Raw genomic sequence first — 16190 nt, forward strand, 5'->3', positions numbered from 1 at the left:
TCTTGGAAAGGATGTCTCGGTCAATTGTCTTATACTACCAGTTACCGTTTCCTCTTACTTCCCTGTCCAAAATACTCTTCCCTGACTACCCCTGCCTTGAATGTACTGCTGTCCCCTAAGAGAAAATAAATTCTTTGAGGACAAGAACGGTCTTGCTGGCATTTTTATCCACAGTACCTAATAGATAATTTAACATTTATGAAAGGCTTTTTCATTCATTCATCCCAGATGTATGTAAAACTGAGACCTGGAGTTATGTGATTTGTCCAAGGTGACACAGGTACTAAGCATTAAGAACTCCAAAGTTCTCTTCGCACTGTATCATGTGGCATCCTTACCAAGTCAAGAAGAACAACTGGAGTTGCCTAGTAAAATTCATTCAGGCATTTAGAGATTAAATTGCAAGATATTGCAAAAAGAGGAAGATTACAAAAAAACAAAAAAGATAAACAGTGACACACAAGACAACTGACTCAGTAACTAGTGATCCATGTGCCCACATAATTTTCTCTATCTTTATACAAATGTACTATACAACCATTGAAGGGATGTTCACTAATGAACAAGAAGGGAATAAACAAAATTTTTTAGATGATTTACCAAAGCACACCCTCACAGTGCCCCAGTAAAATGTAAGTTCCTGTATTTTTATTATAACTTTTTGTAGTACCAAAGAATGGCTAAACATATGGTGATACATAAATGTAATGGAAAATTACTGCCTTGAAGCAATTAATATGATCAATGAAGAAAAATCATAGGAAAGACTATTATAAACTATTTTCCCATTAATTTATAAACCAATATCCCATATTCCAGAGGCAGCTATGAGGTAAAGTAGATAGAACACTCAGTCTTAGGAATAATGAAGACCTGAGTTCCAATCTGGCCTCAGAAACTGACTAAAAGACCCTGGGCAAGTCACTTAGTCACTTTCTGCCTCAATTTTCTTCACTATAAAGTGGGGATAATAATGACACCTACTTCCAGAGGTCATTGTAAGGATCAAATCAAATACCTTTAGCATAGTTCCTGGCACGTATTAGGCACCTGACAAATACTTACTGCCTTCCTTTCCATTTAGAGACACCTCAGAATGGTTGCCTAATGAGCAGAGTTAAAGTACTGAGGAACCCTGGGAATTGTAGCTTTCCCAGGCCAGGGAAAAACTACTATTGGAAAAAAATGGAGCTTTTCCCATAAACTAGGCTTTTGGATCATCATGTGTCAAACTGGAGCTGGGAGATGTATGGACAGGCAGAGAACAGAAGTAAAGAAGAATAGTGTATCAAATACACTCAGAATATATGAAGATATCTTTTTATCCTCTGGATACATAAATGGCAACAACAACCTCAGTGAGGTGCTAAGATCCCCATGTCCAGCTGGACCAATCATATCCCCTGAAGAAACACCACTAGGGGCCAAGATGGCCATCTTCCATCTGCCCCCAAAGCAACCACTTTCATCCATATCACCATTAGGCATCTTCTACCTCCTGAAGCCAGTCCAATCTCCTAGCTGTGATATGAAGAACCTTTAATGCAAAGAAAACCCTCCTATCTGCTGCTGTGCTTGTCTTTGAGAGCAGAGGAATGACACCCTTCACTCAAGGATAAATATTGTCATACCTTCACATCCCAGGGACTCAAAACTTCTGCTGGATCAATATCTAAATCCCATTCAATACCCCTTAATGCCTGATCCCTCATTCCTATCTGCTATCTCACACCCCAAAAGTCTCATCCTAACTCCACTTAGTTTTTCCATTGTGGCCTCTGAAAGGCCTATTCCACTAGCAACAAACTTCACTTTATTTAAAATCTTTTCCTCTCCCACTTCTTCTATCTATGAACTCTTATTAAAACCTGAATTTCCCTTGATGACACTCTTTCCAGTACCAGCCACTCTTTCCAGTATTTACTGTAACTTCATTCATTCTCCTCAACTCACTGGTTGAGGTGGGGGAGTTGGAATACTCCCTGCTCCCCAATGACATTACCAGGTGTTACCCCTTCCTCCAACAATTAATGATCTCTCTTTCTTTAAGGATCATGCTATTCATATCTAAAACCCAATCAAAATCCTGATAGCCATTGTCTACAAATGCCCAGGTCAATCCCCTTCCTTCTTCAATGAGTTTAATACCAGACTTACATTTTTGTCTCTCCTCCAAATTCTGTTCTCATACTAGGGGACTTCAACATACATATTTTGACTTCCTCAAATATCCTAACTACTCATTTTCCTCAACTTACTTTCCCCCCCAGAGCTACTCCTCCAACCCAGCTTAGTCACATGCAAAAAAGGCTATACCCCTGATCTTGCCATCCTCCTTTATGTTCAAGAATGTATCATCTCTACATTCAAGAATTCTGAAATTCACACAAATGACCAAAATCTACTGACTTTTCACCTCTCCCTCTGCTTTCCCTTACATAATAATCCTATTTACTCCTCATTCACAGTATTACCTCAATTTCTTGATCCCTCAAGTCATTTCCCTTACACTCTTCTCCCCATTTTGATTCCTTGCTAAACCAAAATAAGCCTCTAATGTCTTCTTTAGAATCTCTAGTCTATTATATTGCTGATTTAGACCCAATCAAACCTCAGCATAGGATCACTCCTATCAGTTGTCTTAATTGAGCCTACATATTTGTTGCTGAATGAAAGTGGAGAAAAATAATACATCTGTTCTGACTGGATCCACGACAAATTTATGTAATATAACTTCAATTGGATCCTCAGTGCTATAACTTCCTTTTATCTCATTATCCCATTCCCCACAAAGGCTCTTCCAAATCTTTTCATCTTTCAGAATGAAAACTTCTTGTCGATCTCCCTCCCCCCACTCTCTTAGCTGAAAACCTTTACAGAAAACAAATTTGAGGCCATTTCCTGTAAGCTCCCTTTTCTCTCTTCTTCCTCATCTATCACTTGGATATTTTTTGCCACTATCTCCTCCTTCATCCATGCTAAAACTCTTTACCTTTCACTTGTTCAAGCAATTCTATTTCAACCTTTTTCCTCCAACAGATTACCTCTGTCATCCCCACTCTTATTTACTTTTAATCTCTCCCTCTGTACTTGCTCCTTTCCTACCTATAAATATGTCCTTGTCATATATAATTGGGGAAAAAACCAACCTCATTTTAGTTTTCCATCTCTGTAATCCTATATCTCTCCTGCCCATATACCAAAACTTGAAAAATCCATCTAGAATGGGGGTCTCCATTTTCTCTCTTTCACTCTCATTAATCCCTTACAATTACTTCCAATCTCATCATTTCACTGAAACTTTGCTCTCCAAAGTTTCTAATGATCTCTTAATTGCCAGAGACAATGGCCTTTTTTCAATCTTCATAGTCCTTAACTTCTCCCCAGCCTTTGACATGTTCATCATCTTTGATCAGTCTTTCCCTCTAGAAACTCTCTCTTTTGTCCTTTTCTCTCTTGGTTTTCCTGCTACCTGTCTCCTTTGCTGGATCCTCCTTCAGATCACATCCTCCTAGTCTAAGTGTCCTTCAGGATTCTGCAGGGTCCCATTCTCTTCTTCCTCTATACTACCACTTCATGATCTCATCAGCTCCCACAGATTATGATTGTGATTCTCAAATTTGCTTTTCCTGCCCCAATTTCTCTGCTGACCTCCAATCTAACATTTCTAACCACCTTTTAGACATCTTGAATTGGATGGGAAGAACTCAATCTCTTTCCCCTAAACCCTCCCTTCCTTATGCCTCCTCTATTACCATAAAGAGCAACGCCATCTTCCCAGGCCATAGGTTTGCAACATCGGAACCATCTGGATTTTTCACTCTCTCTCACCACCCATATCCATGCTATTGCCAAGAGCTGTCTATTTCACATTTACAACATCTCCCAAGAACATCACCTTTTCTCTTCTGACCCTCCCATCATTCTGCTTCAGGTCCTTATCATCTCAGGCCTGGCTTACTGCCATAGCCTGCTAGTGAAGTCTGTGTCTCAAATCTCTCCCTTCTCCAATCCACCCTCCATTTGGCCCTAAAGTCTGATCATGTCACTGACTCTCCTCTCTCCACTCTAAAAACTCCAGAGGTTTCATATTGCCTCTAGAAACAAACATAAATTACTCTGCTTAGCATTCAAAATCCTTCATAATCTTTTTTTTCCCCTACCTTTCTAGTTTTTTCACACCTCAACCCAAACACTTAAGCTTAATCGGGGCCTCTATGCTGTTTCATCTCTTGGCACTGGCATTTTCTCTGGGTGTCCCCAAAGCATGGAATGCTCAGCTCCAACTACAGACTTCCCAGAGTTTCTTCAAATCCCAACTAAAATCCCACCTCCTATAGGAAGCCTTCCCCAAATGTCTCTAAACTCCAGTGCCTCCCATGGGTTATTTGCTATATATGCAAATTGTCTCTTTCAATAGATTGAGTTCTAGAAAGCAGAATCTGTTTTAAGCCTCTTTAGGTAACTTCAGTGCTCAGGTACCAGGCAGATGTTTAATAAATTGAACTGAATTTTGTGAGAAACAACCCAGAACAACATTCCCCGAACTAGGGAATTTAAAAAACTAAAGGAAGACTTCCACACTAGTCTTGGAAATAAGAGTAGAGAAAGAGATTAAAGCAATTAGAGTAGGTAATGAGGAAACCAAACTATCACTCTTTACAGATGATATGATGGTATACTTAAGAGAACCCCAGAGATTCTACTAAAAAGCTATTAGAAATAATTCATAATTTTAGCAAAGTTGCAGAATACAAAATAAATCCCCATAAATTCTCAGCATTTTTATACGTCACCAACAAAATCCAACAGCAAGAGATACAAAGAGAAATTCCATTCAAAATAACTGTCGATAGCATCAAATATTTGGGAATCTATCTACCAAAGGAAAGTCAGGAATTATATGAGAAAATTAAAAAACACTTTCCACACAAATAAAGTCAGATTTAAATAATTGGAAAAATATTAAGTGTTTGATAGGTTTAATATAATAAAGATGACAATACTCCCTAAATTAATCTATTTATTTAGTGCTATGCCAATCAGACTTCCAAGAAACTATTTTAATGACCTAGAAAAAATAACAAAATTAATATAGAAGAACAAAAGGTTGAGAATCTCAAGAGAATTAATGAAAAAAAAAATCAAATGAAGGTGGCCTAGCTGTACCTGATCTAAAACTATATTATAAAGCAGCAGTCACCAAAACCATTTGGTATTGGCTAAGAAATAGATTAGTTGATCAGTGGAATAGGTTAGGTTCACAAGACAAAATAGTCAACTATAGCAATCTACAACCAAGTCAGTTCTAATGGAGCAGTAATGAACTGAACCAGCTATGCCCAGTGAAAGAACTCTGGGAGATGACTAAGAACCATTACATCGAATTTCCAATCTCTGTATTTTTGCCCGCTTGCATTTTTTTATTTCCTTCACAGGCTAACTGTACAATATTTCAGAGTCTGATTCTTTTTGTACAGCAAAATAATGGTTTGGACATGTATACCTATTTTGTATTTAATTTATACTCTAATATATTTAACATGTATTGATCATCCTGCCATCTAGGGGAGGGGGTGGGGGAAAGGAGGGGAAAAATTGGAACAAAAAGTTTGGCAATTGTCAATGCTGTAAAATTACCCATGCATATAACTTGTTAAATAAAAAGCTATTTAAAAAAACCCTATAGCAATCTAGTGTTTGACAAACCCAAAGATCCTAACTTTTGGGATAAGAATTCATTATTTGACAAAAACTGCTGGGAAAACTGGAAATTAGTATGGCAGAAATTAGGCATGGGCCCACATTTAACACCATATACCAAGATAAGATCAAAATGGGTCCGTGATTTAAGCATAAAGAACGAGATTATAAATAAATTAGAGGAACATAGGATAGTTTACCTCTCAGACTTGTGGAGGAGGAAGCAATTTGTGACCAAAGATGAACTAGAGATCATTATTGATCACAAAATAGAAAATTTTGATTATATCAAATTAAAAAGCCTTTGTACATACAAAACTAATGCAAATAAGATTAGAAAAGAAGCAACAAACTGGGAAATCATTTTCAGTTAAAGGTTCTGATAAAGACCTCATTTCCAAAATATATAGAGAATTGACTCTAATTTATAAGAAATCAAGCCATTCTCCAATTGATATTCAGTCAAAGGATATGAACAGACAATTTTCAGATGATGAAATTTAAACTATTTCCACTCATATGGAAGTGTTCCAAATCACTATTGATCCAAGAAATGCAAATTAAGACAACTCTGAGATACCACTACACACCTGTCAGATTGGCTAAGATGACAGGAAAAAATAATCATGAATGTTGGAGGGGATGCGGGAAAACTGGGACACTGATGCATTGTTGGTGGAGTTGTGAACGAATCCAACCATTCTGGAGAGCAATCTGGAACTATGCCAAAAAAGTTATCAAACTGTGCATACCCTTTGATCCAGCAGTGTTTCTACTGGGCTTATACCCCAAGGAGATACTAAAGAAGGGAAAGGGACCTGTATGTGCCAAAATGTTGGTGGCTAGAAATTGGAAAATGAATGGATACCCATCATTTGGAGAATGGCTGAGTAAATTGTGGTATATGAATGTTATGGAATATTATTGTTCTGTAAGAAATGACCAGCAGGAGGAATACAGAGAGGCTTGGAGAGAATTACATGAGATGATGCTAAGTGAAATGAGCAGAACCAGGAGATCATTATATACTTCAACAATGATACTGTATGAAGATATATTCTGATGGAAGTGGATTTCTTCAACAAAGAGATCTAACTCAGTTTCAATTGATCAATGATGGACAGAAGCAGCTACACCCAAAGAAAGAACATTGGGAAATAAATGTAAACTGTTTTCATTTTTGTTTTTCTTCCTATGTTATTTTTACCTTCTGAATCCAATTCTCCCTGTGCAATAAGAGAACTGTTCGGTTCTGCACACATATATTGTACCTAGGATATACTATGACATATTTAACATTAGGACTGCTTGACATCTAGAGGAGGGGATGGAGGGAGGGAGAGGAAAAGTCAGAACAGAAGTGAATGCAAGGGATAATGTTGTAAAAAGTTACCCAGGCATGGGTTCTGTCAATAAAAAATTATAATAAAAAAATAAAAATCAAAAAAAAGGAAGACTTCCTTTGGACCACTTCTTCTCACCCTTTCCTTTTCAATGCAAAAGGGTGGATACTTAAATCCAAATCTGTCTCCTTTTTAATCTGTTCCTTACTATTTGAATAATACTTTAAATCTCTTCCAAACTAAAGATTAAATTCTTTATTGTTTTTATTTACTGCAAAAAGAGTGCAAATGGAAGGAGAGGAAAATTCAAATAGTGTTCTGATGACCAAAGATCACTGTAGATCTCTGGAGAAGGATACTTGAAACAACAAAGTACCGTAAGTATCACACAACTAAGTGTGATTGATGAGATGATGATTCTCTAGTTTACATATACTTAGTACTTAGTATAGTGATATAATGGTTCTCTAGTTCACAGATACTCCGTATGCTGTAATGATGTAATTGTAATCGGGTATTTAAGGGCTGAGAGAACTGGGGACACAGTCAGACTGGGCAGACTGTGAAGAAAACAGACTGTGAAGGAGACAATAAAGACTTTAGACACTATTGCTGACCATCCTCGTGGTGACTATCCTGCTAAGACCAAGGCCTGTACCAAAGACCTCCAGAAAGCTAGCACGGACATTACAGATCACAAATCAGTTAGCTTGAAAAGTTGTAAAAAATTTTAATAAGTAATCTTTCAGGGAGGACTGTGGGGATTAAATGTGGAAAACATAGTGTTTTCACCTTTTTTGTTGTTGTTTGCTTGCTTTTTTTTTTCCTTTCTGATCTGATTTTTCTTGAGCAGCATTATAAATGTGAAAATATTTATAGAAGAACTGCATATATTTAACATATACTGCATTACTTGATGTCTAGGGGAGAAGGTGGGGATAAGAGGGAGAAAAAAATTTGGAACATAAGTTTTTGTAGGGGTAAATATTGGACCATTATCTTTGCATGTATTCTGAAAATAAAAAGCGATTTTTAAAAATAAATAAATAAATAAATGATTTCTTTTAATTCTCAAAAAAAAAAAAAACTGAATTAAAAACTGGATAGGGTTTTCCTTTTCCTTTGGGCTTACAGCCAGTTAATTGTTGTGACAAAGAGTGGTTGTTCTAGCTCCAGAACCACTAACAGGACCCTAGCTACTCAGGGGACTCTGAGGTGTGACCAGGGGAAAGAAAGCCTCCAGGCAACAGATAAGCAAGATCAAAGAGGAATCAATATTTCCCCATTTCAAAAAAGGAAACAGTCAAGTTCTCCTCAGTCAAACTCCAACATACACTGAGTAGGAATCTGTAGTGTTCTTCTTTTCTAGAATATATGATGGTTCTCTGGGAGCAGGTTTCTTGGGGAGGTTTCTGGAGGCAGACTTAGTTTCAGTTCAAAGTAATAATTACCTCAAATACAGCCAGGAGTTAAAATCCAATCTTTTATTGTCTCTTCCAAAATAGCCTAGTTAGCTTTCCTTGGTTCCAAGAGCTCTCGTTGCTAGTCTTTTGCCTCTGCTAGCTTCTGCCTCTAGCTCAACTCCGACTTCTGGCTTCTCAATCCCCTCAACTGAATGACTGACTTCTGGCTTTCAATGTCTTCAACTCCCTTACTTCTGACTCCAGGAGCTCCTTATATATGATCTCTTAAAGGTGTGAACCCAAAGGTTGACTCCTCTTCTGAGAGAATGGGATTGTGGGCTTCTGACTTGTGAATCTCCCCAATTTGTGAACTCTAATGTGTGAGCTAATGTGTGAATTCTCAAAGGTGTAAACTTAAGCATTGTTTCTATAAATTCTAGTGACTTAACACCTTGTTTCAACTTTTGGCTCATAATAGGAATCAGCAAGACCAGAGTTCTACTTCAGACACTAACTATAACCAGTCTGTGCAAAACCCTTAATTTCTTTGTGCTTCAGAGTCCTCATGTATAAAATATGGATAACTCTACCTCACAGGATTATCATAAGGATCAAATAAAAGAAAAATATGCACACATTTATAAAATATATATCCTATTTCCTCTAGACAGCTAAGTAGCACAGTAGGCCTTCTATCAAGATCTATCAAGCCTCAGACACTTATTAGCTGTAAAACCCTGGGAAAAGTATTTAATCTGTTTTCTTCCAATTTTTGTAAATGAGGATTAAGAGTACCTACCTCAGAGGGTTGTTGTAAGGATCAAAAGGCATATAATTTGTAAAGTGCATAACATGGTGCCACATAAATGCTTATTTCCTGAAGTGACATCAGAATTATCATAAAAAGATTCTGTATATTGCAAATTCCTATTAATTTTTAGAGGAGATTATACTTCTAAAGATAACGGAACTAGGGAAATATCTGGAATTTGCCATTCTGAACAAAAGGAAATGACAAGTACTTGAGGGGAATGAGAGAAAATGATTCATGAATTGTTGGTGGATTAGTGAATAGTTCAACCATTCTGGAATTAAGCCCAAAGAGTTAAAAAATCCTTTGATCCAGCAATACTACTATTAGGTCAGTATCCCAAAGAGATCAAAGGAAAAGGGAAAAGATCTATATGTACAAAAATAGTTATAGCAGTTTGTTTTGTTATGGCAAAGAAGTGAAAATTGAGGGATGCCCATCAATTAGAGAGAGAATGGCTGAACAAGTTGTGGTGTATGATTGTGATGGAATACTATTGTGCTATAAGAAATAACAAGAAAGATACTTTCAGAAAAACCTAAAAAGATTTATATGAACTAATACAACACAGCAATATAATGAACCAAGACAGTTTCAAAGTAGTTAGGATGAAAAATGCTACCCAAGAAAGAACTGATGAAGTCTGAATGCAGATCAAAGCATACTTCTTTTTTATTTTTTTTTTTTTGTTTGTGTTTTCTTCTGTTCTAGTGGCAGTGCAGAGAGTTGTGGGAATCCCCTTTTGGTTGGAGGCGCAGGTCCAACATGAATGAATTCAAGAACCCGAAATATTAGTGGCAAAAAAGGATGTTTTATTGGCACTGAAAAGTGAGCTTTGCTAGGAAGGTTCTGAGTGGCAAAGTCCTGTTAGGGAAATAAGAGACTAGCACTGAGAAGAGAATGTCTTTACAGCAGGCAGGAGTCCTGGTAGGCAGCTAAGCATATTCCTACTCCAGACTTCTGCAAAAATAATGAGTTTTAGAATTATCCTTTATATAAGTCTAAGGCTAAAGCTCCCAGTTGAAAAGAAAGCCAATGTCCCTAGGCCTAAATACTTGGGAGTTTCAAGCCACTCATTATCAGACCCAATTGAATGAAAGTGACTTTGAAGGCTTCCTGAATGGGGATAGGCTTCCCAAAAGATCAAGGGAGTGGGGAGGTGATTTGCCTTAGAAAGTCCCAGTCTGGAAAATATGCCTTCTCCTAGATTCTCTGGAGTCTGGGAGACTCCGAATCAAAGGGGACACAATTTCAGAGTGATTATTTTACAGATTAAAGGGGACACAGTTTCACCCCTGTCATTACTAATATGAAAATGTGTTTTATGTGACCATACATGTATAACCTATATAAAACTGCTTGCCTTTTCAATAAGGTTGAAGTGCAAGAGAGAACCTGCAACTCAATTTTTAAAAGTGAGTGTTAAAAATTGTTTTTTATGTACAATTGCAAAAAAATTAGTTAAATACAAATAAAGTACACATAGAGAAGGGAGAAGTATATCCAAGTGTTGATACAGACACCTAATCCCTACCTAAAAGGAGAAAAAAGGAAGAACTTAAGTGATAGCCATGCCCACAATAAACAAAAAATGAACATTATGTGAAAAGCATAGGACTGATGTAAAATTGCTGTATTCAAAATGTAACGTACAATTATTTTATTTTATATTCTCAATTGTGTAATATTTGATGTGTGTGCTAATAGATATTGAAAGTTGATAAACCAACATACCTCAGAAAAACACAAACTAACATTATCTATGCTGTATTGTTATATTTATTTTGTTAACTATTTCACCAAGTACATTTTAATCTAGTTCCTGCTGAACTTGGGAGTTTTGAGGGAAGCTACTTATAGGCCAAGAATTTGACTTCTATGCTCCAGAAGATACAAGATGTGAGACTAGTCATTTAAACCTCTCAGTGCCTAAAGCAATTCTTCAAAGTTAAAATTGTAAGCTTGTATCTGTGAGGGGAGTTTCCAAAAGAGAATGTAGAGTTCTTTATTCCATTGAAACCATAGGTTAAGTCAAAAAACAAAACAAATACAAACACAGTGACATAGCAGTATAATTAAATACTCATGAATAGTATAGTCAATAATAACTTAAGGAAGAGAAACAACAGATCAATTTGAGCTACCTAAAGAACATCTGATAGATTTTATTTAACTTAAATCTTAAAGGAAGAATAAGAAAGAAAAGAGATACAAGGATGGCAAGGAAGATAAAAGCCAAAGAGTAAAGGACTATCAATATCACATTAAAGGGTTTGGACTCTCTAAGTAAAAACAGGCTTAAAGAGGAAAAGAAATTGTTGTTTCAAGATGAATTACTACAGCACCAATGTGCAGGATCCAAGATTATTTTCAGTGACTAGTGATTTTAAATTTAAAAGTGATAACACTTCCAGAATCCTTCTCTGAAGTATTTATTTAAAAGTAGAAGTATATTGTTTGCATGTTTCTTGCCAAGAAGAAACCATAAGTTGCATCAACCAAAGTACTCTCCCCCAAGACTAATTAGCCTCCCTACTGAACTAGAGCTTTTCCCTAAGATTTCACTAGGTACAACATATACTTAGTATTCATCATCCACACTGAGTGCTTCTCATTTTCCCCCTCCATACCCTCCTTCCAACAAAAAAAAAAAAAAAAAAGGAAAAGCAACCTTTGCAATCTTCATAAATTTCAGGGAAATAGAAATTAAATAAAAAGTCAATGCCAGGGGCAATCAGGTAGCTAGGACCTAAATTCAAATATGAGAGAAGGAAGAGGAGGAGGATGTGGAGAAGAGGAGGATTTACTGCACTACAAAAGGATTCCCACTGAGTACTGAAAAAAGACATACTTCACAGCCTGATACAGAAGCATGATGGTACACTATGAACAGTCTCCATCTGAAGTCAGAATGACTGAAATAAGTCTTATAGTTCTGCCACTTACCATCTGAGTGACCCTCATTAATAGAATCAAGGGTACTTGTACTACATGATCTCTAAAGTCTTTTTCAGTTCTAATCCTATGATTTCCAAACCTTTCCAGTTAACCTGAACCTGCTGAAGTTGCTGATCCCCTGGTATAACCCATCCAAGGTCACTTCCAAACCATGAGACACTGCATTAAATAAAGGATGTAAAAAAGTTTTTTTTTTTAAATTTGAAAATTTAGATGAACAGATTCAGATATCATACATCAGGAAGGACCTTGTAATATAGCAAAAAGAACAGACTCAAAATCAGTCTACCAATCATTTAGTAGGTTTGTGATCTGGGGTAGGTAAAAGAATCACAGAAATCCCAGAGTTCAAGGGGTTCTCTGCCTATCCAATTCAACTATACGTGAACAGTAATCTCCTCTAAGAGATTCCAGTCATTTCATCTTTTCTTGAAGACTTCCAGTCAATCATTGTCTTCTAAAGTAGCCCATTCCACTTCTGCAAAGCTCTGTAAGAATTACTTAATTTCTCTATGCCTTAGTTTTATTAGCTAAATCACAGAGTTGTGAGGCTCAAACTAAAGAATATGAAAGCCAAAAAAAATTGTCAAGTGTCATAAAAATTACTATTACGAAAACATAATGACCTTTTAAAAAATTGCTGAGAACTGTAACTAACAGAAATCGGGCATGTCATTTTCAAATCTAATATCCAAAACCATAAGAATCCATGTTTATCAAAGAACTCTAAAAAATCCATACAAATTATGTGAAGTCTTGTATAATAAAGGGGAAAGAAGATATCATACTCTACAATTTACAGAATGTAACTGGTCTTTAGAATACGTTGCTTATTTAGACCAAGACAAGAACTAGACATGTTAAATCATAAAATTCTCTCTAACAATCCAGGCCTGACTCTTCTCTAGGTTTACAATCCTCCTGGTAGAGTTCTTAACCTAGCATCTATAACCTTTAAAAAAAAAAAAACCTATTTTGATAATTATATTTCAATATAATTGGTTTCCTTTGCAATCATCACTTGTGCATTTTTAAAAATATTATTCTGAGAAAGGATCCATAGATTCTATGGGAAGTCAAAAACATAGCAGAAAGAACAGACTCAAAATCATTTAAAATTTTGGAGTCCTAGAGAGTTGCCCAAAGCCCTGAAGGGCTAAGTGCCTTCCTCATCATAAACACTGACAGAATGTCAGAGGCACGACCAATGTTTATGTTGGGGGAGGTCAAATGCACAAAAGTAAAATATAACATCGAAAAGAAAGAAAAGGGAAAAGGAGAAGGAAGAGAAGGAAGAGAAGGAAGAGAAGGAAGAGAAGGAAGAGAAGGAAGAGAAGGAAGAGAAGGAAGAGAAGGAAGAGAAGGAAGAGAAGGAAGAGAAGGAAGAGAAGGAAGAGAAGGAAGAGAAGGAAGAGAAGGAAGAGAAGGAAAGGAAAGGAAGGAAAGGAAGGAAAGGAAGGAAAGGAAGAAAGGAAGGAAGGAAGGAAGGAAGGAAGGAAGGAAGGAAGGAAGGAAGGAAGGAAGGAAGGAAGGAAGGAAGGAAAGGAAGGAAGGAAGGAAGGAAGAGAAGGAAGAGAAGGAAGGAAGGAAGGAAGAGAAGGAAGGAAGGAAGGAAGAAGGAAGGAAGGAAGGAAGGAAGGAAGGAAGGAAGGAAGGAAGGAAGGAAGAGAAGGAAGGAAGAGAAGGAAGGAAGAGAAGGAAGGAAGAGAAGGAAGGAAGGAAGAGAAGGAAGGAAGGAAGGAAGGAAGGAAGAGAAGGAAGAGAAGGAAGGAAGAGAAGGAAGGAAGGAAGAGAAGGAAGGAAGGAAGAGAAGGAAGGAAGGAAGGAAGGAAGGAAGGAAGGAAGGAAGGAAGGAAGGAAGGAAGGAAGGAAGGAAGGAAGGAAGGAAGGAAGGAAAGGAAGGAAGGAAGAGAAGGAAGGAAGAGAAGGAAGGAAGAGAAGGAAGGAAGGAAGAGAAGAAGGAAGAGAAGGAAGGAAGGAAGGAAGGAAGGAAGGAAGGAAGGAAGGAAGGAAGGAAGGAAGGAAGGAAAGGAAGGAAGAGAAGGAAAGGAAGGAAGGAAGGAAAGGAAGGAAGACAGAGAAGGCAGAGAGGGAGGGGAGAGAAAAAGGTTTTAGTTCCAAATATATATATAAACTAGTTACTGAACTTGGATAGAAAGAAAACATTCTCGCCGTGTTGTGTTGATAGAAAAACATCCTCCCCAATCTGAGTCCACCTCTTTTTGCTAACAGGGTTCAAGAAAAATGCATCAATGCTTTTCTCTCTATCTGCGTGGGGTCCGTCTGGTTCTCACTGCCTCTCTGTCGCACACAAGACACAGGTGGAAACATGGAACTTCAGCCCCCGAGGGGGCGGGGGCCGGCTGGCGTCCCCTCCCTGACACCGACGGAGAGGCAGGGCGCCAGCACCCCCGGCCTCGGGACCCGCATGCAAGCCCGGTCGCCCCCGCTGCCTGCGAGGAGACGGGAGAGGGACAAGCTAACGGGACAACCCCAGAGCTCAGGGAGCGCGGTTAGTGCGACGAGCCCTCCAGGCCGGAGCAGAGCCCCAGGGACGCGCGGCCCCGGCAGGAGGAGCCCCAGCCCCGGCCGCTAAGCCGGGCCGGCAGAGCCGAGCGCGTCGGGAGGCGGGGGGTGGGGCGAGGGAGGGGAGGCGGGGGAGGGGAGGCAGGGGAGGGGCGGCCCGCGGGCTCGGGCGCTGACTCTCCGCACTTGGCAGTGGCAGGCCGAGGCTGAGCAGGTGGAGGCGGCGGCGGGTGGCGTTGGGCAGCGCCCCCTCTCCGCTGCCTCCTCTCTCCTCCTTCTCCCGCACTCACCGTGGACTCCCGCACTTGGCTGTGGAAATGCTGCTCCCGGAGGGACACCTCGTCCTCCGCTTCCATCCTCCTTCATGCCCTCCGCCCCGCCGCCCAGATCCGCCGGCGCCGCGGCACCATCGCCCGCCTAGAGGCCGGGGGCTGGGAGCGAGGGCGCGGGCGCGACAATAACAACAGCCGCCGCGGCCGCGGAAGCCTCTCGCGCTCGGGGGAGGACAGGACGCGGGGAAGGGGGGAGGAACCGTTTGGCTCCTCCCCTTTAGGGAAGGGGGAGACGTCGGAGGGGAAGCGCGGCCCGGCGCGCGCGTGCGTGTCACAGAAATGCGCCGCCTCCTACCGGGGAAAGAGGAGAACCGAGAGCTAAATGAAAGAGGCGGGGTGGGGTTCGAGGAGGAGGAGGAGGAGGAGAAGCAAATTAAAAATGGGCGGGAAAGGGGTGTGTCCGGGAAACACCCCCCCTCCGAGGGCGGGGCCTGCGGGGCGGGGCGAAGCCTGGGCGGGGGGGCCGGGGGGGCGGCTTACGGAGCGGGTGTCTTTGCTCCATTAGCGTCCCGGGTTTGGCCCATCAAAGGTTAAAGGAACGGAACGCCGTAGGCTGGACCCCCTCCCCTTTCCTAGTGCTGTTACGCGTCGGTGGCCGGCGCTTTTGCGGGGGCTGCATCGTCCGCCTCCAGCTCCCCGCTCCGCTGGCTCCCGGTCCCGAGCTCGGCTTTGTTTCCAAGTCCTCGGCAGCCCCAAAGGGTGCGTTTTGTTTTGGGCCGGGAGGCCTCGTGGGTGGGTCCCCGGGACAAAGTAGGTGAAAGGTCAACCGCTCCATCCCGAAGAGTCGGCTTCCATCTGTGGATGGGGAAACGCGCGCTCGCTCCCAGGGAGCCGACGAAAGGACCAGAAGTAAGGAGCGGAGGGCGTCGGTCTCCTCATGGGTCAAAGGTAACCACCTACGTGCCCTCCCTGTCCCGGGGCTCGCCCCAGAAGCCAAGGGGTGACATCCTCCAGCGGCTGTTTGTCCAAAATTAAGCGATACTGTGGCGGAGAGACGGACCGGACTAGCTCTGCGAGGAGAAACAGAGCAGACGGTACTCCGCTAGGATCATTTCTCCAAGGTCACCTGTGGCCTCCTTGCGATAAATCTCTGCCCTCTCGACAGCCTCCGAAA

At 40.3% G+C, this 16190-nt stretch overlaps 1 protein-coding gene across 3 annotated transcripts in view; it reads right to left on the reverse strand.

Moving 5' to 3' along the window:
- Positions 1-15316, reverse strand: part of LMBR1 (limb development membrane protein 1) — a 178735-nt gene extending 163419 nt beyond the window's left edge. For 2 of the 3 annotated variants that reach the window (XM_031939546.1, XM_031939545.1), the window contains exon 1: positions 15035-15312. In XM_031939546.1, the coding sequence (XP_031795406.1) occupies positions 15035-15100 (66 nt within the window). In that variant the 5' untranslated portion in view covers positions 15101-15312. Of the gene's footprint in view, positions 1-15034 lie in introns of all 3 variants that reach the window. The other variant, XM_031939547.1, reaches the window with a different exon arrangement.
- Between the last annotated feature and the right edge of the window lie 874 nt (positions 15317-16190).

The sequence above is a fragment of the Sarcophilus harrisii genome, chromosome 5 (genome assembly GCF_902635505.1).
Source record: "Sarcophilus harrisii chromosome 5, mSarHar1.11, whole genome shotgun sequence".
Classification (NCBI taxonomy): domain Eukaryota; kingdom Metazoa; phylum Chordata; class Mammalia; order Dasyuromorphia; family Dasyuridae; genus Sarcophilus; species Sarcophilus harrisii.